This window comes from Apium graveolens, chromosome 7, assembly GCF_009905375.1.
Source record: "Apium graveolens cultivar Ventura chromosome 7, ASM990537v1, whole genome shotgun sequence".
NCBI lineage: Eukaryota > Viridiplantae > Streptophyta > Magnoliopsida > Apiales > Apiaceae > Apium > Apium graveolens.
The window spans coordinates 77,643,302-77,664,337 of record NC_133653.1 but is presented as its reverse complement, the minus strand read 5'-3'; the positions used below and the strand labels follow the sequence as shown (position 1 = coordinate 77,664,337).

At 33.1% G+C, this 21,036-nt stretch overlaps 3 protein-coding genes across 4 annotated transcripts; all 3 read right to left on the bottom strand.

Annotated features, from left to right (window-relative positions):
- Positions 1–3,851: 3,851 nt before the first annotated feature.
- Positions 3,852–7,874, bottom strand: LOC141670421 (amino acid permease 6-like). 2 transcript variants are annotated; one of them, XM_074476252.1, is made up of 9 exons: positions 7,796–7,874; positions 7,292–7,385; positions 6,807–7,003; positions 6,461–6,606; positions 6,230–6,369; positions 5,883–5,953; positions 4,967–5,007; positions 4,572–4,709; positions 3,852–4,004 (listed from the first exon to the last, which is right to left on the bottom strand). In XM_074476252.1, exons 2-6 carry the CDS (start codon positions 7,294–7,296, stop codon positions 5,935–5,937), a joined length of 507 nt encoding a protein of 168 aa, XP_074332353.1. In that variant the 5' UTR covers positions 7,297–7,385; positions 7,796–7,874; the 3' UTR covers positions 3,852–4,004; positions 4,572–4,709; positions 4,967–5,007; positions 5,883–5,934. The 2 variants fall into 2 exon arrangements, with proteins under 2 accessions (XP_074332353.1, XP_074332354.1); XM_074476253.1 differs by having other exon boundaries at positions 4,572–4,633.
- A 2,598-nt stretch (positions 7,875–10,472) lies between these two features.
- Positions 10,473–14,362, bottom strand: LOC141673095 (B3 domain-containing transcription factor VRN1-like). Its single transcript, XM_074479830.1, has 7 exons — positions 14,208–14,362; positions 12,739–12,845; positions 12,238–12,616; positions 11,978–12,099; positions 11,539–11,788; positions 11,180–11,319; positions 10,473–11,089 (listed from the first exon to the last, which is right to left on the bottom strand). The coding sequence occupies exons 2-7, from the start codon at positions 12,826–12,828 to the stop codon at positions 10,850–10,852; spliced, it is 1,221 nt and encodes a 406-aa protein (XP_074335931.1). The 5' UTR covers positions 12,829–12,845; positions 14,208–14,362; the 3' UTR covers positions 10,473–10,849.
- A 1,202-nt stretch (positions 14,363–15,564) lies between these two features.
- LOC141672930 (cationic amino acid transporter 1-like) lies at positions 15,565–19,591 on the bottom strand. Its single transcript, XM_074479627.1, has 3 exons — positions 18,969–19,591; positions 17,966–18,601; positions 15,565–16,393 (listed from the first exon to the last, which is right to left on the bottom strand). Exons 1-3 carry the CDS (start codon positions 19,345–19,347, stop codon positions 15,627–15,629), a joined length of 1,782 nt encoding a protein of 593 aa, XP_074335728.1. The 5' UTR covers positions 19,348–19,591; the 3' UTR covers positions 15,565–15,626.
- Between the last annotated feature and the right edge of the window lie 1,445 nt (positions 19,592–21,036).

Genomic DNA, 21,036 nt, shown 5'->3' with positions numbered 1-21,036 from the left:
GATTTCATTACTCTTTAGAAATTTTAAAAAAAATTAACAACGTAGGTGCAAATAATAATTGTTTATTACTATACGTAGTTCTTGAACAATGTATTGGTTTGGAAAAAAATTGAAATTTTTAAGTTGAAGATAATTGTTTAATAGCACTTTTTTTACTGTTATAGGAATTATGTGATTCTTTTATAATAAGTCTTCATAATTTACATGATGTACCTACGTTACACTAACCAAACTACATGATTACAGTGTCGAAATAATTCCCCTTTTTGTATCCAATATATATGTGATGAAGTACAATTAATGTTTCATTTAAAAAAATCTATATAAAATTTTAATCGCATATTGATTGACATACTATTTTTTTGACATAACTGGAGCCATCATATGTGGTTTAAAAATAATGTAATCTATGTTTTTTGTAAAATCAGATTTTTAATTTTTTATTCAATTAAACTCACAATTATGTATATAAATCAAAGTTATTATTATGTATTTAATTATGTATTATAATTAATACTGATTGGTTGAAGCGTTTTCATCTGCTACCTAACCATTCGTTGAAGAGACACACCTGTTAGATACCGTGTCTTGGTGAACGAACAGACGGACCATTACATGTGATACACCTGGACTATTCATCTCCCCCAAGACCTCTATTAAAGCAGACTGCATCTGATTAGAAATGGTTCATTCATCATCTCCTCTCACTCATATTACTATTTCTCTTCCGCTTCATTCAAGTTCAGATCAATCACAGCAATGGCCTCCGCTTCAAAGAACATGTGATTCTCTTAACTCATGAATGTAGATACTTATGTGAATACCCCCATTTTTCTGAAATTGTACTCCCTTTATATGATTTTTTTGCATTTGCTTACTCTTATATGATTTTCATATTATGCATGTCTTCTTCTTACTCACTTACATGTATTCTACAACCTTTGCCCTCTTCTCACTTTCATGTGCTGTATAATAGGATGTCCACTCCCATATTTGATGTCCTCACTTTATGCCTCAACTTGTGCAGATTAATGGTTCATACCTTGTGTCAAATATAGATAACTTAGGCCTCTTATTAAAATTTTGATTCATGTGTTGTAAGTGCTAAATCGGGGGGTAAAAGTTTGTAGTTTTCCAGGGTTGGGTTCATTCCTCATACTTGTCATATGATTTCTTTCCCTATTATTTTAATTGACTTATGGCATTCTCATCATTTCATTTCCTGTTATTACATTATTGGTGAACTTAGATTTTAATTTTTTTATTTTACTCCTATGATATGGCCTTTTTAAATGTCTCCTAACAGTGGTAGCAGTTCCGATGAGTACGAAAGTGCCAGATATGAGAACCGGAGATTCATCAGGTCGGAGAATATGGAAAAGAGCATGACTAATCTCAATGTTAACTTGGCGGCTGAGTCGAGGATGGTAGAGGAGCTGGGGGAGAGCCACATGCAGTTCACTGGGCACATGACGATGCAGCAGGAAGACTTCAACAATAGGTTCAAGGCGCATCAGCACCTTTTGCTTGAGGAGATTAGGCTTCTGAGGATTGAGCATGGTGAGATCCGCATGAAGATGAATGAGTGGTTCTGAAGGCGTAAGAGTGTGGTTGATTTTATGTTTGTTTCTGTTTAATTACGTTTTAATTACGTTTTAATGTTCTGATGAACAATGATGTTTTATTTTAGATGATCAGATTCAGATGTAAACATATTTATTGGTTTGCACTAATGTTTTATGAATGTGGTTTGTTTCTGAATGTTGTCATTTATTTTCATCTTATTTCAAAACTAATTTTATCGTGTATTACCATGAAAAGGTAATGCTTCATTACCTATCCTTAAAGTAGACATTACTTAGAGTAGGGCTACTTGCCAAAATAGTGTTTAGAGGTATCTGTAAGTAACTATCAGTAGGAGGAAGGCCAACAGACTGATGTAATTAGTAAGGCTGGTGGGTAGGTAAATATACTCAAGGTTCTGTATACTCAAGGTTCTGTACTCTGTTACTTGACTTAAACTTACTACTACTCCTAAATATAGATCATGTCAGTAGGCAATTAGTATTGTGCAGCATCGAGCCACTCAAAAGGAGTATGGCTGATGTCCTGGCAGATACAACTCCTCTTCTACAACTTGTACTTCAGCTTCCTTCTACTTCTATCAAAACTGCTGTCTTACACTGCAAAGTTGAAGCTCCTGTATTATATTATTTATTACATGTACATCTATACATAATTTAGTTAATCAAATATATTAGGAGATTGAAATGAAATAGTAAGGTCTGATTACAACTAACAAATGAGTACTCTTACTTATTTATTTCTATATCGGTTTGTGCCAATATTATTTCTCGTATTAATTTGTAACATTAAATTGTAATTTTTAAGAAGAAGAATATAATTTTTTGGCATTAATTTTCTTTATTTTTTTTAAATTTATATTTCGATTCTGAAATTTAGTTTTATAAATTTGGTTCGGATTTGAATGTACCTTTAAACAAAGGATGTAATATAATTGTATTTAAAAATTATTTATTTCAGTCAAAGTTATTAAAGCGAGTAAAGTTAATCAATTTATTGAGAAAAAATGTAAAAATTGGAGGAAGGAACATGTATTTTATATAACACTATATTTAAAAACTGACAAAATTTTGACATCATTATGAAAGAAGAGACAATTTTGTTTATCCATATATTATAATATATTACAGCCATAACAATTAGTATGGTTACATTTAATTTTAATTAAGATCTTCATATGTGTGAAATAAAATGGGTGGGTTTGTCAAGTTAGTTGTAGGACCAAATGTGTAAAATCCGAATTCTAGAAATTAGGTAATAAAATTTTTCAGCATAATCATAAGTTATTTTGGTAAAATAGAAAGGTGTGACCTAATTGCCGGAGATATAATAAATTTTACAATTATTTATGCAATTACACATACTGTTATATTATTATTATACGTATACATGGTCACACTTGTCAAATATAACAGTTTAGGGTGATTACACTTTTCATAATTAGTAGAAGAATTAATTAGCTCGATTTTGGTCCAAATGTTATGAACAATGTGCCATTGTCCTGTTCCCCTTTACGCCATCTTCCATAGTGGCTGATCGGCCTAAAGTTGGAGTGATTCAGGTACAAAATGGCCAGCAATAGTGTATTACTGTTTTGCAATTTATTAAATTTAAAAGTGCAACATAAATTTAAGCCAATAATATTCAGATGTCTAAATCTTAATAGTAATAAAACCTTAACTTTCTAGGTTATATATATTCATTGGTTTTTCGATTGAATGTTAATATATACAGCATGCATGCCCGCTTCGCGGGTCGTTCATTTTTTATATATTAAGAGGACAATTAACTGATTACATATAAACGGTTCTTCAAATTCAGAAGTTTGGAAGTGTATTGTTCTTGTTTTTTAAAAAGACGCAAAAGAAATGCAAAACAGTTAAATTGATGGAGTTACATAATTGCAACATACAGTAAACAAAAAATATTTGACTCTTTCGTAATATTGCAAGGAACGAATGGCTAATGCGTATTTGTTGTACTATGATACTGGCATAATTAGTAAGCAGCACATCCTATAGGAGGTATCCTGCGACCCCCACTTCCTTAGATTTGCAATATACAGATTCTGCATCATCAAAAATAGGCAAGGAGTATGAAAGGCTAGCCCCAAAATTTTCTATCTAAGTGCTACAATTATTCAAATACATACAGGAGAAAAGGAAAGCACACACAGCTAATGAAACCCCAAAGAGATAAAACTGAAACTAAGAGATCAAATACATAGTATACAGTAGAAAACTTGGTAAAATTAAAAGGGTGGGGGCAGTAAGAACTATACACATATATGACAATAGATATGGATGATTCGTAAATGAATATCTCTACAAACTGGGCAAATGGTCATCACTTCAATCTCATGCTTCAGCGTCCGTACAAATGTCCAGGACCTCCGTTTAATGTGGTCAGGCTTTAGACAACTACAAAAATCCCAAAAATTATGTACCCCATTGTTTTTTAATTAAAATGTAATTTAAACCAAAGAAAATATTAAGTAGAAGAGGTAAGAAACACTAATTGGAAAATAGTGACGTGAGCCAGAACCTATGAAATATTAAGATCAATTTAAATCTTTAGTGGCACATTTTCTAAATTTAATACTGACAAATGCTTTCACTTTAACTAATAGAGATATAATGCTATAGAATAGCTGCCTAATTTTGAAGGAGGTATCTACTTTATTTCTTGCAGTTCACCAAGTTAATTATCAACTATAAAATTTAATCTCTTCTTGCTTAACAGGGTCCTTGAAAGCAGCTTCAATAACATCCTTTGTGGGAAATATTTTCCACTTGTGTATAAGATCTGCTAAAGTGGTTAACACGCTAACTACTACTGGATGTGGCTTCACCTTTTCAGATATCTGATAAAAAAATGTTCTTAGTGTTAATTGCCCATGTCATTGTTAATCAGAAATTGAAAGCGTAAACTGTAAAATGAGTGTATCGTTACACTACGGTAATAAGAAAATGTAACACAATACCAACCTTGCACATCGGAGCCATCGAATCTCCATACAAAAACCTTTTCTTATCTTTCTACTCCTTCCCTGGTATCCATACAAATACTTTTCAACATCACTTTATGCCTTTTCTATAAGATATTTTGGTGTTCTAGTTTGGGACCTTCAATAACAAACTCTAGTCAAACAGTTAGTGTGCAAAATTTAAATTATCAAAACTTGAAAAAGAATTTCTCATACTTTTGAGAAGATATAGAATCAGAACAAATCAAAATAAGAATAATAGATTACTTGATTCATTTGCTATCAATAAAAATTATCGATACATGTATCTACAATCATATAAGAAGAGATTATAAAATTACTTTGGTAGATTAAAGAACAGAGTATCTAAAAATTATGAATATAAAAATCATGTACCTTTCTTATATCGAAATATATTTACAAATTACAACCCAAATCTGCAAAAGAAGAAAAAGGTGTTAGACTAAAAATAAAAAAGAAAGCATTTTACTCGGAAGTTAAAATAAATAAAAGATTTGAAATTTGAATAGATAGAAGAAGAGCATATAGATCAGAATCAGTGAAATTTGATACATTTATTTGGGGGAATGTTCCCATATTTGAAATTTGAAAACACAACTTCTTTTGGAAGTTTTAAGTGGAAAATGTGTTATATAAGCCAACATCAGATGCAAGATTAAAGGGGGTGTATTCATTTCAGATTTTAAAGGATTGTTAATAATCTATAGATTTTAAAAGATTTTCCTTGATTTTCGTTGATTTTAATTCTTCGTAGATTTTGATAGAGTTGATCCAAAATCTTGTAGAGTCTTGTGGATTTTGTGGAGTTTTTTAGAAATCCATCAAAATCTCATATATTTTGAAGAGATTTCAAGATAGTAAAAATGTACTAGCAAATCCATCAAAATCCACAAATTTTTTAAATAAAAGAAAATCCATGAACTTTTGAATACCATCAGATTTCGATGGACTTTTTAAAATCCCAATTGAATACCACCAAATTTTGAATGATTTTTTAAAATCCAAATTGAATACACTAAGATTTTAAAAGACTTTTTCCAATCCTTGTTGAATACCTTCAGATTTTAAAGGATTATTTAAAATCTAAATTGAATACCCCATAATTTTTAAAATCCATAAAAATCCTTCAAAATCCCAATTGAATACACCCCCCTAAATATTGAAATCTAATTCCCAAACCCATAATCAGACGGCACAAAACAACTTAAACTGACTGCTCAATCAATATTTCTCAGACCTTAACATACCAAAAAAACAAATAGTAGCAAATTAGTAATAAGAAAACAATTACCTCATCCGCAATCATCGCGATCAATGTTGAATTGTTAGTGGGAATTTAAGCTTTATTCACCATTCAAACACCTGCATATACAAAAACATATACAAAAACACAGCTGAGGTACCAATATGAGTCAGTCAGAGTGCTAATCATACACACTATCAGCTACAAATCGAAAAGATTTCGATATACATTCAGCACAAAAGTAATTTCCGAAATCTCGTAGCTAACCACACAAACAGTTATAGTATCAAACATTAAATTATTCATAAAACTAAACCCAAATAACAATTTGAATCTAGCAAATATTAGCAAAATCCACAATCCAGAATGGTCTGAAAGAACTGAATCCACTTAACAAATTTCCCGGTGCATCATTTCCAAATGCAGCATAACCAACCAGACCACACAACATGTAGAAAAAAGTTGTTACAAAGATCGCAAGTGAAGTAGCTTTCTTCATGACTCTGTTCTCAGGTGGAATTGACTTTAGCGTGTCCTAAATTTGAAAAAGCAGAAAAAAGATTGTTATAAATCCTTAATGATAAAGAATAAAACAAATTAATCATACGAAAGGGCTTGTTCATTACTTGGATATTGGTTAGAAGAGGAAAGAAAGCAAATACAAAAGCAATATCTCCCATGCCTGATAGAATTTGCCACACTTTATCTTCGCTTGTTAGGCCTTTCCAGCCAACATGTATTCCAGTTAGACTTCTTACGATGTGTCCATTTCCTGCATATTTGTATAAATGATTAAATTATTGATTCATATATAGGTATATATAACGTCAAGACATTTTATAAGAATAAATCCATCATTTTGAAATCAATCTTTGCAACTTGCTTAAGTGCTTTTATAAGTAAGAATAATAATTAACAAACTTTCAATACTTGAATTCAATTGTTCGAAAACATTAAAATAAACTTGATTACCTTGGATGATCTTGGTCAATGAGAGAGCAATGCATATAAAAGAGTAAGCGAAAGACATAACATCAATGATTAGGGAGAGAAATGCTAGGTTGTGAAAGTTTGGTATTTGACTGAGAACAATTTGTATAACCCCGTAAATAACCATGAACCAATTTTCGGATGTATGGCAAACCTCCTTAGAGACGCACTTAGTGGCCCTGTCATGTATTTGACATATTTAAAAAAGTCATGCACAATCACTAAATCAAATATGAACTGGAGCTAACTGAAGAAAAACTGATGCTAGCTCAAGGATCTGTCTAGTCGAGTTTGCTCGTTATAAACTATGAACATGTGGTTTCTAGTATATCAATATGTACCAATGTTTTAAGTAGAGTTATAATTTGGTTATGTACAAAGCTTTTAAATCATTTGAGGCAATGTGATCGATGGTTGTTAATGAGCTGAGCTAAAAAAAGAAAAAGAAAAGATTATATAAAGCTTACACCATGCTGGTAGCAGTATTAATAGTGTATCCAATAGTTATTCCAAAAAGAAGTTTGTACTGAGCTATACCACTCAGCTGAATTTGAAGCCCACCTGCAGTACGCAGACATTCACAAACAACGTTTTAATAATCTAATTAGTCAACCACTAATACAGTAGAATCTAACACTTTAATTTCAATACATTAGATTTGTAAAGGAAGGGGAAAAATAAAAAATATCAACACTGTGGTTCGAGCAAATTAATCATTAAAACTTGTTAAGCTGTATGTAAGCGCACCCACCATATTTGAAATTTGAAAACATAGCTTCTTTTGAAGTTTTAAGTAGAAAATGTGTTGTATAAGCGAACATCAAATGCAAGATTAAATATTGAAATCTAATTCCCAAACCCATAATCAGGTAGCACAAAACAACTTAAACTGACTGCTCTATCAATATTTCTCAGACCTAAACATACCAAACAAACAAATAGTAGCAAATTAATAATAAGAAAACAATTACCTAATCCACAATCATTGCGATCAATGCTGAATTGTTAGTGGGAATTTAAGCTTTCTTCACCATTCAAACACCTACATTGTTAGTGTTATTCATACACACTATCAGCTACAAATCGAAATGATTTCGATATACATTCAGCACAAAAGTAATTTCCAAAATCTCGTAGCTAACTACACAAACAATTATAGTATCAAACACTAAATTATTCATAAAACCAAACCCAAATAATAATTTAAATCTAACAATCAACAAAATTAAAATTAAAAGTGAATATAATAAACAATTATAAACTAATTGAATCAGAAGCATACCTGTCAAGCTTTGATATATGTTTTCAGAACCCATAAACCCCAGCTAAAGACAGAAGCCTCCTTGAGTATATCTCCCAAGTGTACCTGTGGAAATAATTTAGATAATACGGAAAGAAACTTATACATATATATCCCAAAAGCAAACCAATAATAATAACTAAATCAAAAATATAACTACAAAGTGAAAATTTAGTAACTTTTTCTTTCAGGCATATCATCGAACACTTTCTCAGCAATAGATAACCCGCAACAAATACAAATATATAAGTAGTATATGTAGTATATAATATGTAACAAATGTAAATAGAGGGTTATGAACATAAACAAAGATTGATCCTGAATCCAGAATTTCTAGAGCTGTTTTCAGCCTAGAAATAAGCCTATTCCCGCGTATATGCACATTTAAGAGAAAAACAGATCAAAGATTTGGCAGTACAAAACTCCTCTCTATTTCTTGCAGTTCACCAAGTTAATTATGAACTATAAAATTTTGTATATAGATCAGAATCAGTGAACTTTGTATATAATTACTTTGATACATTTATTTGAGGGAATGTTCCCATATTTGAAATTTGAAAACATAGCTTCTTTTGAAAGTTTTAAGTAGAAAATGTGTTGTACCAGCTGACATGGTGGCATATGTGGTAATTTTTTACAACTTGATAGATACAATGCTAAAATGAGGTTGAAGTTACTATTCAAAAGGGGCAGTAGAAACTATTATATACATAGATTCCACGCACCCCGTATAGGATACTCGAATTTTTGAGGATACTTGGATGCTCAAAAATCTCAATTAAAATTCATCTTTTTTTATATTTGTATCAATAAAAGTGATTTTGGTTTAAATTCTTGTGTTTTAGATGCTTATATCATGTGTTTAATCTAATTTGCATAAAATATACTAATTTTGTTAATAAATTTCATTATTCATAGTAGCAACTATATTGTAATAATATCAGTATATGTACCCTATCCCCGCACCTGAATCCCCATATTTTTTTTACCGATTCATGTATTTTCGCACTTAGAGGCGGAGCTGGGGTCCAGAGGGGTCCTTGGTCCCCTCTAAATTTCCCTATATCATCAGTTTGCAAGTATCATATATGTATTGTTTCTGTAGCCCAGTTGGTTAGCATGCATGTTTTCTATCCTGAATGCCAGAAGTTTTATCTTGTTTTATCTCTTTTTACACTTCATCTGTACTTGCAGTTCATTTTATGGTTTTTTCTTCACTACACCCCGCATCCCCACACCCCTATCCTTACTTCTTACTTCTTAGGGCCTCAGGCTGGTAACAACATAAACATTTATTTCGGGTAAAAACCCAGAAGCAAAATCCCTTCAACATGCATCGCTTGGAGTAAAGCTACGAAAAGGTGAATGGGAAGAAATTTAGATTTTTGAACAAGACTACAGGAGGATTCCACGGATGTATATTAAAGTTTTAGGATGATTATTGCATGAGCTTTGATCATTTTTTTTATTATTATTATTATTTGTGTAGATGGGGTGATGAAAGTACGAGTTTTTATAAGATCACACCTTGATTTTTGGACGATTTTGTAGCGCAACACATCTTTTACAGAGAGCCTTCTTTTAAAATATCTGAAAAGAGCTCTTCAAGAATTTTAAGAATGTCTAATGAAAGCATGGCATCTTCTCGTGCTTTGATCGTATGACTAGAGAAGACAATAATGAAGACCAGGGTATCTCCTTATTCTCCTTCATAAAAAATGAACAGCAATTTTCAAATTGTATAGTTAAAGCACTTGAAACCTCTGCAGCAAAATAAATTCAGACCATGGTTTTATTTCTCCTTATTTGCCTATATGAAATCAAGATAATTATTTTAAACTTCACGCATCCTTCTTTTGCAGTTTGATGCACTCTTGAACATGGTATTCTCATCGGCCACAGTAGGGCTAAGTGCTGCAGTTATTTCTTGACAACACACCGGCGGTGTAGAAGCCAAAAGAGGACCCCCAATGCCTGCCTTTTTGCTTACAATCCTAGTTCAATCTAGTCCATATGATTTTAATTTTGAATTCCATGGAATTGAATCTTTAAGCCCTTGTATTCTCACAGTCTTTAGAATGGATCTTTCCGTTCTAATGCTCTATCCGAGATTAATACTTTGTAGGTGCTGAATTTTAGTAAAATAAGAGAAGAAATTTGAGCTCTTGTCAACATAATTTTATGTGGTATTAACTCTTAAAAATGTATATTTGTATCACCTTCAATAGGAAAATGGCACAGGTGACGCTTATAAATGTAACGGGGAATATCTTTTAAGTAAAGTAACTCTTGAAATGAACCTCAGCTCAGAACTGTCTTTCAACTTCTTATTACTATCACCTGAACTGCTGAACTGGCCACAGTGGGCTAAAAGCCCAAATATTAACATTGAAGCAATCACAAAAACAAATAAACTAACTTATCCAGACACACCAGTCAAGCAGCTTGAGTGGGAAATACATTAAATAGCTCACAATTTCAAAGCTAAAGATAGTTAAATGAAAGAATTTGAGATCCTGGGTTGAACTGATACATAATGTTGCTGAGGGAAGTTCAAAAGGATCAGATGATTATGAAGATATTTGCATCTGCTCATATGGTAATGATAACATATCTGAGAATATTTGGGAAACAGATTACCAGCTATAACCAGGAAGTATACAGAGCAGGTATTGATCATTATACCATCCAAGCTTCAGTTGATCCATTCATTCTCTTGGTTCTCTTATGATTTTAATCGAAAAATGACAACCTTCAACAACCTTTGGTTAACTAACTCAAAACCACAAAAGTCACCTGCAGCCAAATTGTTCTCTTTTGAAAAGTTCTTCCAACCCGCACTGAATTTGGCGCACTTCTCTTTGATGTAGCACTTAACTGACCAAACTCTTCCATCCGGAAGTTGCAGGATAACATCGCAATTGTCCTTAGTTATGTGTTTGTGTACAAATTGCACTGGCACAGTCTGCAAAGGTACATAATAATTATTGGGTAATTAAGGAGAAGTAACATATTTACTATTCAAAAACCAGCTTAGATCAGTTGAAGTGCTTACTATGGATCCACCATACAAATACGAATTTTTAACTTCGACACTAAAGTGGGGTTGTTCTGGTTCGAAGGCATTAACTGATTCAAGCACTCTAGCTTTGTCAGCTTTACTTCTTACCCTAGGCAAATTTTCAAATTCTGGACCTAAAAAAGAAAATGAACATTGAAAAGTGAATCGGGTAAAACAGCACAACTATTAACAGATTCACCGAGAAGATCCACAAGGGAAGAAACAAATGGTAAAACTTAGACAACAAAAAAGTGATAGAATACCAGGTACTTGATGATTACAAATGAAGGCACATCTTACAATCACTATAACGTATAATGTATGAGAGAGTAATTAACTAATAGTTTGTATACCTTTTGCAGCTCGATATATGAAGACCTGGAACAACTTTTTAGAGCGGTTGATGAGCTCGAAGAGACAAACATCACCTACACCGAGTGAATTATCTCGTGCAAATATAGTCCATCCACGACTAATTCTACACTGGTTGCATTGTTGATTCAGATTACAATACACCACCCAAGATTCTCCTTCAACTTGTAGTATAACTTGGTCCTTGTCCTTCCAGTTGTTATGAGCTTCTTTGAAGTTCTTTGGTATATACTGAAAAAAGAAGAAGATAATTACCAGGACTTTTCAGAACTGAATGCACTTAATATTCAACAACTTAAATTTACAGAAAATTGAGTACGTGTCTAAGCAATTTGTAAATTTCGAAACAGTTTGCATACTATTTACTTATAGTGAAGTTATTAAATTGGAAATTCAAATATGTATATTTTTGTAGCTTACCACATTAGGCCATCCTCCACCTACAATATGTGATTCTTTCATAAGATGAACGAAGAAAGGGTTCTTCGATTTAAAAGATTTTTCCAAAGAAAGAGCTCTATCTTTGTTCACTTGATCTTTTGCTGTAAAATGTCAACAGACACAAATGATTGAACCAATATGTGCAGATGTTAGTTTTTTCCTTCTCTTGTGCCGAGTGTATATGTTACTTATTAATTGTATACATAATGAAAAAGCACCAACTCATTGAAGAGACATACCTTTCTCTTGTCTCAGTTTTGTAGATGCTTCTGTACTATTATATGGCCTGAATACATCACCAGAACTGCTGGAATCAATAACTCTTTCATTCTCACTTGTAGATGGTCTGTCACTAGCAGCTAACGGATAATCTATCTCCAATGAACTTGGGTGAAATATAAGTACTTGAAATTTTGCATCTCCCTTGTATTCAAAAACTAACAGATATCCAAATCCTATTGAATAGAAGTTTGCAAATTCTGGCCAGCCATTTTGCAGCCAAACCTTGCCTTCATGTCTTTTTAAATTAACTAGCCACTGTGAACCACTTGGAGCGTTCAAAGATACACTATCCTTAAGGTCCTCCCCTAAAACCCTTAAAACCTTTTCAGGAATCATCTGCAAGAAATAAAAATCCATATATACAATGTGTTACACTAACATTTACACGAGAGAACAGATTATGCAAATACAAATATGCTACAGATGTACAAGTATAAAAAGGTTTGATAAACTCTTACAAGTTCAGTATGGGAGCCAACATCCTTGAGTATAATCTTAAAAAAGCACAGTGATGTCCCCGGCATATTGGACGAACCAGAAGTGATCATGTCAGCTCAACTGTAGGCTACACAGACATTGTTATTTAGTCATAGATATGTACCAACATATAGCTGGCAAAAAGAATACACATATGAAGTCTACATTATATATTTCGTATCACATGTACAAAGACATGAGTTGCTGACTTTGGTTACATATATGATGTGAATTTATGCAGAGCATTGTTTACAGTTTGAGCATACCCTCAACCAAATTCCGCCCCTCTGACAATATTTACATATAAGCTATAGTCATGTATGTTTACTGATATCATAATCTCTAAACTATAATCTCTCTACTTCGGTTTTCTATCGGATTCCAACTTGAAGTAAGCTAAGTTATCGGGTATAATGAGGGGCGGACGCAGAAAAGTTTTTTAGGGGGGTCCGGAAAATTTTTCGTGCCAAATTTTTAAGGAAAAATTAAATTTCAGGAAAATTAAAAAAAACATAATAAAAAATGATAATATTCTAAAAATAGTCTCTATGCATCACCTCTATCATCCTTAGAATATCGAACATATATAAATTAGAAGACTAAGGGGAGGAAAAAATTAAGACCGAGGAAAAAAATAAGGAAAACAAATGAATGCAGAAGTCTAGAAAAGCATAAAATAAGGAAAACAAATGAATGCAGAAGTCTAGAAAAGCATATAGACAAGAAGGGGTTTCGAACCCTGGTGTCCGGTAAAAATAACACTACTTAAAACCATCCAACCTACAACAACTAGTCATTCATTGAGCCTACTACACTGAATATATTTGGAAATTTAGGGGGGGCCAGGGACCCCCTGGACCCCCCAGATCCGCCTCTGGGTATAATACATCTATCAATCTATAGTAAATAAAATGAATAATAATATACCCAGTGAGAAGGTGATACAGTAGTGAACTTTCTTGAAGTGATCTAAACTCGTTCACGGTTCATGTGATGAATACTTGATAAAAAGTGAGTACAGATATATAGTCCTTCCTAATAAATAATTAATCAAGTGAGTATAGTACCAACAAATTAATCAAGTGATTATATATAGTCCTCCTAACAAATAAATAAATTAAGTAATTACAGTACTAACAAACACATATATAGCTAGCAAACAACAATCAAGTAAAGAATTTATACTTATTACAAACTGAAACTACACAATCTAGAATCATATAAAACTTGTCATATTTCAACTTCAGATTTCTACTCTAAGTGAAATATTTAAAAGGGTTGGAAAATTCAAGGTATGTATGTGAGTCCATAAAACCTGTGAAGTTTTCAGCAACTACGAAATATAGTAATTAAAGATCATTTCTTTTTTATCAAGACCTAGTTTAAGCAAAAAAAGAAAACACATGGTAAAATTATTATGCAAAAAGAGTGAGGATGCAGACGCACTTACAGTGAGTAAGCTGTTTTGAGACTGAACCAAGTTTTACTGCAAAAAAAAGAAAACACATGGTAAAATTATTAGTCCATAAAAAAGTGTGCACACAACATTCATACAAAAACTGTTACATAATACAGTATGGAAGAATGTAGAGACAACAGGAGGTAGGCATTACCTTGAAGCTGTGTAATTTATGAGCAAATAATGGTTTTTAAAAGCGGTGTTGGAGGAGGAGGGTGCTGATAAAAGTATTGTTGGTAGAAAAGAAACAGGCAGAGATCAAGATATGTTGGTTGTTGAGATTGATGAGTGAGTTGGTCATAGAATTTAATGCTTCATATCGTTGTATATTTAAACCCTTCTTATTTTATACTATTATTTCTACTCTGCATTTATTTATTTTATCCTAATATAATCTCACCCTTGGAGAGACACTCTAGGACCTCAAGAGCAAAAAGTTAGCTGAGGATAAGCTAATATTTAGATTTGTTAACTATTGGCATAAATGTACATTGCTTATTAGAGTATGCAATTTTAAGAGATTGGTTCAAGTAAAGACCAAGGTCCCAAGGCTGATCCAGATAACTTCTTTAGGCAGATCCTGGATTTCATTGTTTCACTGAACTATTTTAGAGAGTGAACACATGTTTATTTCACATGCTTTACTTGCCTAAGTTTACTTGTTTCCTTTCCATTAATTCTCCTGTGTAATCTCTTCTTTTCTTATGGATGTATATAGTTCCAGAGCTTGAAATCAAGCCGAAAACTAGTTTTAATTTGATGTAGGTGGGCAACGTTGGTATGTTTTTCACATGTGTAAGATTTCATACCAGCTAAGTTATGGTATTGTCCATTTTTATTTCTATAGTCTACCTCTACCAACAACAGGAATACACCGGCCTTGAAAGGTCAACAGAAAAACATGAGGCTTGATTTAGAACACAGTCCCGCAACTCCTTAAGTGTTAAGAAAATACCCTGGCCAATTTTTTTAGCAGTAAGAATATTTCTCCCTGTATTTGTATTTTACAATCCCCCGGGAACCATCACGAAGCAATTACATTGATGTGCCCAATTGAAGCAGCCTACTAGACAGAAACTAATGACTTACACAACTACTATAGCACCCAAATTTGTTGACATTTGTCCTTATGAGCTTGTAAGAGCATTATTTATATCACTCACATTCTTTATATTATCTTCGGAAAAGCTGCATCTGAATGCCACAAAACTAGAATTACATCAAGCAATGCTAGTTTCTTCTACCAAATCATTAGAAAATCATGCAATCACATCTTAAGGCGGACAAATTGATAGAGATGCAAGAATCTTGGATTAAGTATGGTTTTGCAACAGTTCCTGCTAACAATTTAAGATTACAAAGTTCAATTAAACAGTTCCTGCACACTTTTATATAATGTAGAAATAAATTCTAGACACTGGGATTTGCATGACCATTCTTGTTATCAGCAGCAACTGATGCAAATTTTGGTGCAGTAGATACTTTACTACCCTCTGCATAATTTTTGTTTTCATATTCCTTAACAGTGTCAAAGGAAGCGTGAAGACCAAGGAATATGTAATATATCACAAGAAAGGCACTCCACACTCCAAATCTAATGAATGAGTCTCTGTCAATGGATCCAGGAAGGAAAATGTTAATTGCAATTGATGCAGATGGCAACCATGGTACCAGTGGAACTCCCCACAGCTTTGGGTCCCATGCATGCGGTACAAAAACAGAAATTCCAGCAGTAGCCAGAATCCAGATTGGCACAGTTATGCAATATCCAATCCAACCATCCTCACTAATACCCCAGTATGCAGCAGTCCCAATCGAGGAACCAAGCATGAGGGCAACACATGCAATGAATTTGTTACGATCAGCTGTTGTTGTCACACCACTCATATAGTAGCGACGCACAAGAAGAGCGACAGATACAAGCATGAAGATGATGAGAGTTGAGATTGAGAGGAGGTTACCGATAATATCAAGATCAGTGAAAAATGCAACGAATGCAGTTGCTACAAGCAAGACAACGGTTGCATTAACTGGAGTTCCTGTTTTGGGATTGACATTGGCAAACCATGGTGGCATCATGTGAGTACGTGCAATGTGTGTCAAATATCGAGCTTGACCTACAGCTCCAACAAGTAATGAAGATGTTATGCCTTTTAATGCTCCGAATGCAACAATATTGTTAGTTGTTCGTGTTTATGATGATAAGATCCTTCAACAACAAAATGCAGAAACAACAGAATGGAAGCAATATTCTATCCGAGACTATCAATGCAGCTTTCCAGGATTGCAGTTTGGGTTGGTTAGGATTTTATGTATATCTTGTTTGACTGGATAAATATCTCCTTTGTTAGGTCACACACACTGTAGAGGGGGTGAATACAGTGTATAATACAATCAAATCGAACTTTAATATATTAAGTAACAGAAAACAAACTTTATTGAAATAATAAACTCTGTTACAGTATGGAACTGTTACCTCTCAGTGATGAACAAATATCACGAGAGCTACTAGGGTTACAATAAATAATCTTCTCGAATATGATAACACTTATAGTGTAAACCCTATGTCTGTGTTTATATACTACACAGTTACAAGATAATCGCTAATTGATATGGAATATAATTTTGCTTCCTAAAATATATCAATCAGATATCTTTTCTTCCAAGTATTCCATTCTTCACGGAACTCCTTCTTCATGCATATCTCTTCTTATGTTTATCTCGTTCTTCTTTCCTTTAATCAGCTACTGTCCTTATCTGAACGTCCTTCAGCACTTAAGTTCTGATATCTAACTTCTGATGATTATCTCCTGATAATATAAGTACTGATATCCTTAAGTCCTGACTTACAGTATAAGTACTGATTAATGGTTAAGTACTGACTTGTCCTGTTAAGTAAGATCTGAAATCTAAACATAAATCATATTAGCCATGACATTATCAAATATATCTAACATCCTTAACTTATCTCAAACAAACCCTATCTTATAAACTAAGTTTGAATTTTTCAAGACTTATCCTTTACTTAGTTTATCTTTTTCAAATAACTAACATATTAGTTTCTAAAGTTTCATTCAAATATTTTCAAACAGACTTGCTTTCAAATCTTATCTATTTTATCCTTTGTTTGAAAATAAATCTGTTAGAACTTTGCTTATAAATACAACTCATTTTTTCAGATTTCAGCTAATGCTTTCACGTCAATCTTTCATCATCTGAAAACTCCTTCTTGTTCTCCATACCCGAGATACATATCCAGTAAATAAGAAGCTTAGTTTGAGTTGTAAACTTTCATATTATATTCTTGTATCTGAAAGACGTATTATATCACTTATCCCGGGTTGTGGGAGTTTGATTACAATAGGAAGGCCAAGTAGCTTTGTGCTAGGTAGCTGTGTGCTAGGGAAAAGTTTCTTTCAAGTGGGCCAAATTTGTAATCAAGGAAAGTTTGTAAGTACTTTGTTTTAAGTGGATATAATACATTTTTTATGCTAGTTGTCATAGAGACTTGGATGTAGGCCATAGACTAGGTGTAGGGACCGAACCAAGTGAAAACTTCTCGTGTTTTTACTTATTAAGTTTTTCAGTATTCTACATTTTCATTACTGTTATTTATATTCTGCAGTTAATTGAGACTATCCCATTCATTGTCTCATTTGTGGGACTGTCCCATTTGCATAAAAGACTGTCCCATTTGCTTTGACAGTTAAAATATAATATTATCTGTCGAGCCATCGAATTTCAAATATATTTAGCCCAACCCAACCCTACAGATTGGAATGCAATAGAGAACGGAGCATCAACATCAATTTCCTTATAAGATTGCATGAAACAGAGTGTGAGAGCTAGCAGGCAATAAATAAAAGTGGTAATCACCATTGAGCCTATAAGACCGACAGGGATGTCTCTAGCAGGATTCTTAGTCTCCTCTGCCATTGTTGCAACAGCATCAAATCCAGCATATGAAAAAAATAAGACAGCGGAAGCTTTGAAAATGCCAGGTGCTTGAAAGGGTGCAAAATCACAGTAGTTATCAGTGTCTGCATTAATTAGGCCAGCAATAATGATGAAGAGAATCACAAGAAGATGGGCATATGAGGCAATGTAGTTAAAACGAGATGATCCCTTGACACTAAAGACTGCAAATAGACAGATGATTATGATTATGCCAATAGCTATGGGGTCAAGTTGGTTGTAATTCTCTGCAAGCCCACTGGCATGGATACGAAAATCTTTTGGATTTTGGTTGCAAAGGGTGGCTAAGTAGGATGTCCATGATCGAGCCACGGCTGCACCACTAATCACGTACTCAAGAAATATGTTTCCGGCAGCAATGAAGGCTACAAACTCACCAAGTTCCACTCTTAGGTAGGCAAATGAACCACCTGAAAATATAGAAAGAATTGAAATGTGGATACAAGCAGTTGCACAAGAATTATGTGTATATAACTGAAATTAACAACAAATATACTAACTTTTCAGAGAAAACTAGATTGATGCATCTAATACCACATGATTGGATAGTTCATTTAACATGTAACTTTTGGAATGAATTTCGACATACTGAAAGATTTTCAGGAACAAAGGTAAATCATTTTCTTTATCTCCATATTAACTCCGATAAAACAGCTTTCTTTTTTTTGCTAAAAAAAACAGCTTTCTTTTGGATCAATTATATTCAAACAACCTTTCTTTAAGAGTCAACTTAATGGTATTGGTCAACACCAGAATGGCATGTCATAATAATGTTACCTGCAACAGGGATCTCCACCGCAAACTCAGTGTAGCATAATGCAGATAGCAAAGCAGAGATTCCGGAGAAGAGATAGGAGAGAACTACAGCAGGACTGGCATCTGTATGTGCTTCTAATCCAGTTAGAACAAATATTCCAGTTCCAATCATAGCCCCCATGCCAAACCACATTAGGTCCCACGAAGACAAAGTCTTCTTCATCTCGTGTTGGCTTCGATATTTGGCCTCTAACTCAGCCTGATCACCTGACCTGGTTAGTACCTGATTCATGAACCGAGCAGGAGTCTGCTTTAAGGCATTTACATAGTTTCCCCAGCTCCTGAATGAGTCCTCAGGAAGAAAAGGTTGTTTTATATATGAGCACCCTCGCCTCCTCATGATCCCTGTTCCATCCTACCTGAAAAATAACAGTTCAGCCCAGGAAAGCAAGAAGTAGGAGCACACCCTTGGAAAATCAACTGATTACAAAGGGATTTGAGAATTCATATCCTATTGCTCCACGCAAACATAAAACAGACATATATTACAGGCAATGTGCCCTCCACCGAAACAAGAACAAATGCAGGAAACCCAACCCTTAAGTTAAACTTTTAAAACCGTGCAAGATTTTCTTGTAGCATAGTTCAACTTTGTGTTTTAAAAAGAAAATAGAGAATGTTATATTTCAATATTAGGTTAAGAATAGTTAGGGTTAAAAATAGAGACTGTTATATTTCACAAGAAATGCCACAAGTTCTTATTTTTGAATTATGAGAATTGTAATGCTCATACCTTTGATTACTATCAGAATAAGAGCCGGAAACTTTTGCAATTCGTGACAAAATCGACCTGCTATTTCTGTCTATAAGGGCATGCAAATTTGTAACATGTATTTAGAAGGAATGTAATTCAAATTTTATTAATGTGTTGTAAATTCATTACTGGTTTTCCTAGTGGGGTTATGTGAGCATCATATCACTCATATCTTAAGATCTTAAAAAAACACTGCTTAAATTGCCAGAATATTGAAATTTCATCAAAACAATACTAGTTTCTTCTTCCAGATTATTAGAAAGGCAGGCAATACATTTCATACCACCCTGGATAGATCTCAAATGCTACTAACAATCACCTAACTTCTACTTATTACATTGCTACTGAAAGCTAGCAGCATATTTCTCATCATCACGATTCAAGGCAAACAAATTGAAAAAATATACATATTGGCCAACAATCTCTATCCTACAAACGTTAAAACAAAATCGAAAAACACTATTTTTTTATTCACTCTCTAGCATCTTCAACTGAAATTAATTGTGCTTGTTAGACCAGTGTCTTAAAACAAGAATCAAGACATTAAACAGATACACAACAAAATAAAAACATTGCTGTCAAGAAAAAAGATCACAACACACTCACGGAGAGACAAATCTACCTCTATGAGCAAAAACTTCTAAAGCAAACACTCTAAATTTCGATTAAATGAGGCATTCAATGTAAACACTCTATGAACTAGTGATCAGAGCATGTAATTTGATAATTGTTGGGGTAAAATGGGGTAATAACTCGAATGTTTCGATTCTAGATAGCTAATATTCATTTGACATTTTATATTTATTCCTTTAACATTAAAGTAATATGCTTCCAAATATTCTTTTTGTGTTTAGCTGATATTTACCAATCCATTACCATCTAGCGGTGTAAAATAAGTCGGTACAAAGAACATATTTTTCTTGTCATTGTGATCCATCCAATTTAAGCAGAATACGATCCACTATAATCCACGGGCATTTAGTACTACCATTTTATTCAGACTATACTTGGAATAAGTTCAAGTATCTCACCTCCCAACTTTAAATTTAAGGAAATTGAAAAAGTTTTCTAAACGGTTCGTAAAAAGTTGAACACACTTTTCATTTCATATTTTTAGAGAAACAATAGTCTTTAATTATTTTATTTTCGTTTAACTTTTGTTCTACTTCTTTTCTTAACAATTTTTTGTTGGTAAAATTTGAACTTAATTAAAATTAAAATTTTAATTAGGGCTGAGTATTCGCTCGGTTCGGTCTGGTATAGACTAAAAACCGA

Bases quoted from the DNA above. Each gene is read 5' to 3' on its own strand.
- LOC141672930 (XM_074479627.1), bottom strand. From the start codon at position 19,347: ATGAGGAGGCGAGGGTGCTCATATATAAAACAACCTTTTCTTCCTGAG. The intron at 18,602-18,968 runs GTAACATTATTA...CTATATTTTCAG, and splicing joins GGTGGAGATCCCTGTTGCAG to GTGGTTCATTTGCCTACCTA. The intron at 16,394-17,965 runs ATATTTGAAATT...GAACAACTAACA, and splicing joins AGGGTTGGGTTGGGCTAAAT to ATATTGTTGCATTCGGAGCA.
- LOC141670421 (XM_074476252.1), bottom strand. The intron at 6,607-6,806 runs GTAATCAAGTTT...ACAAATATGCAG, and splicing joins ATTGACCAAGATCATCCAAG to GAAATGGACACATCGTAAGA. The intron at 6,370-6,460 runs GTAATGAACAAG...TTTCAAATTTAG, and splicing joins CTCTTCTAACCAATATCCAA to GACACGCTAAAGTCAATTCC.
- LOC141673095 (XM_074479830.1), bottom strand. From the start codon at position 12,828: ATGATCACTTCTGGTTCGTCCAATATGCCGGGGACATCACTGTGCTTT. The intron at 12,100-12,237 runs GTATGTCTCTTC...GACATTTTACAG, and splicing joins AAAACTGAGACAAGAGAAAG to CAAAAGATCAAGTGAACAAA. The intron at 11,090-11,179 runs GTAAGCACTTCA...GTACCTTTGCAG, and splicing joins ATTTGTATGGTGGATCCATA to ACTGTGCCAGTGCAATTTGT.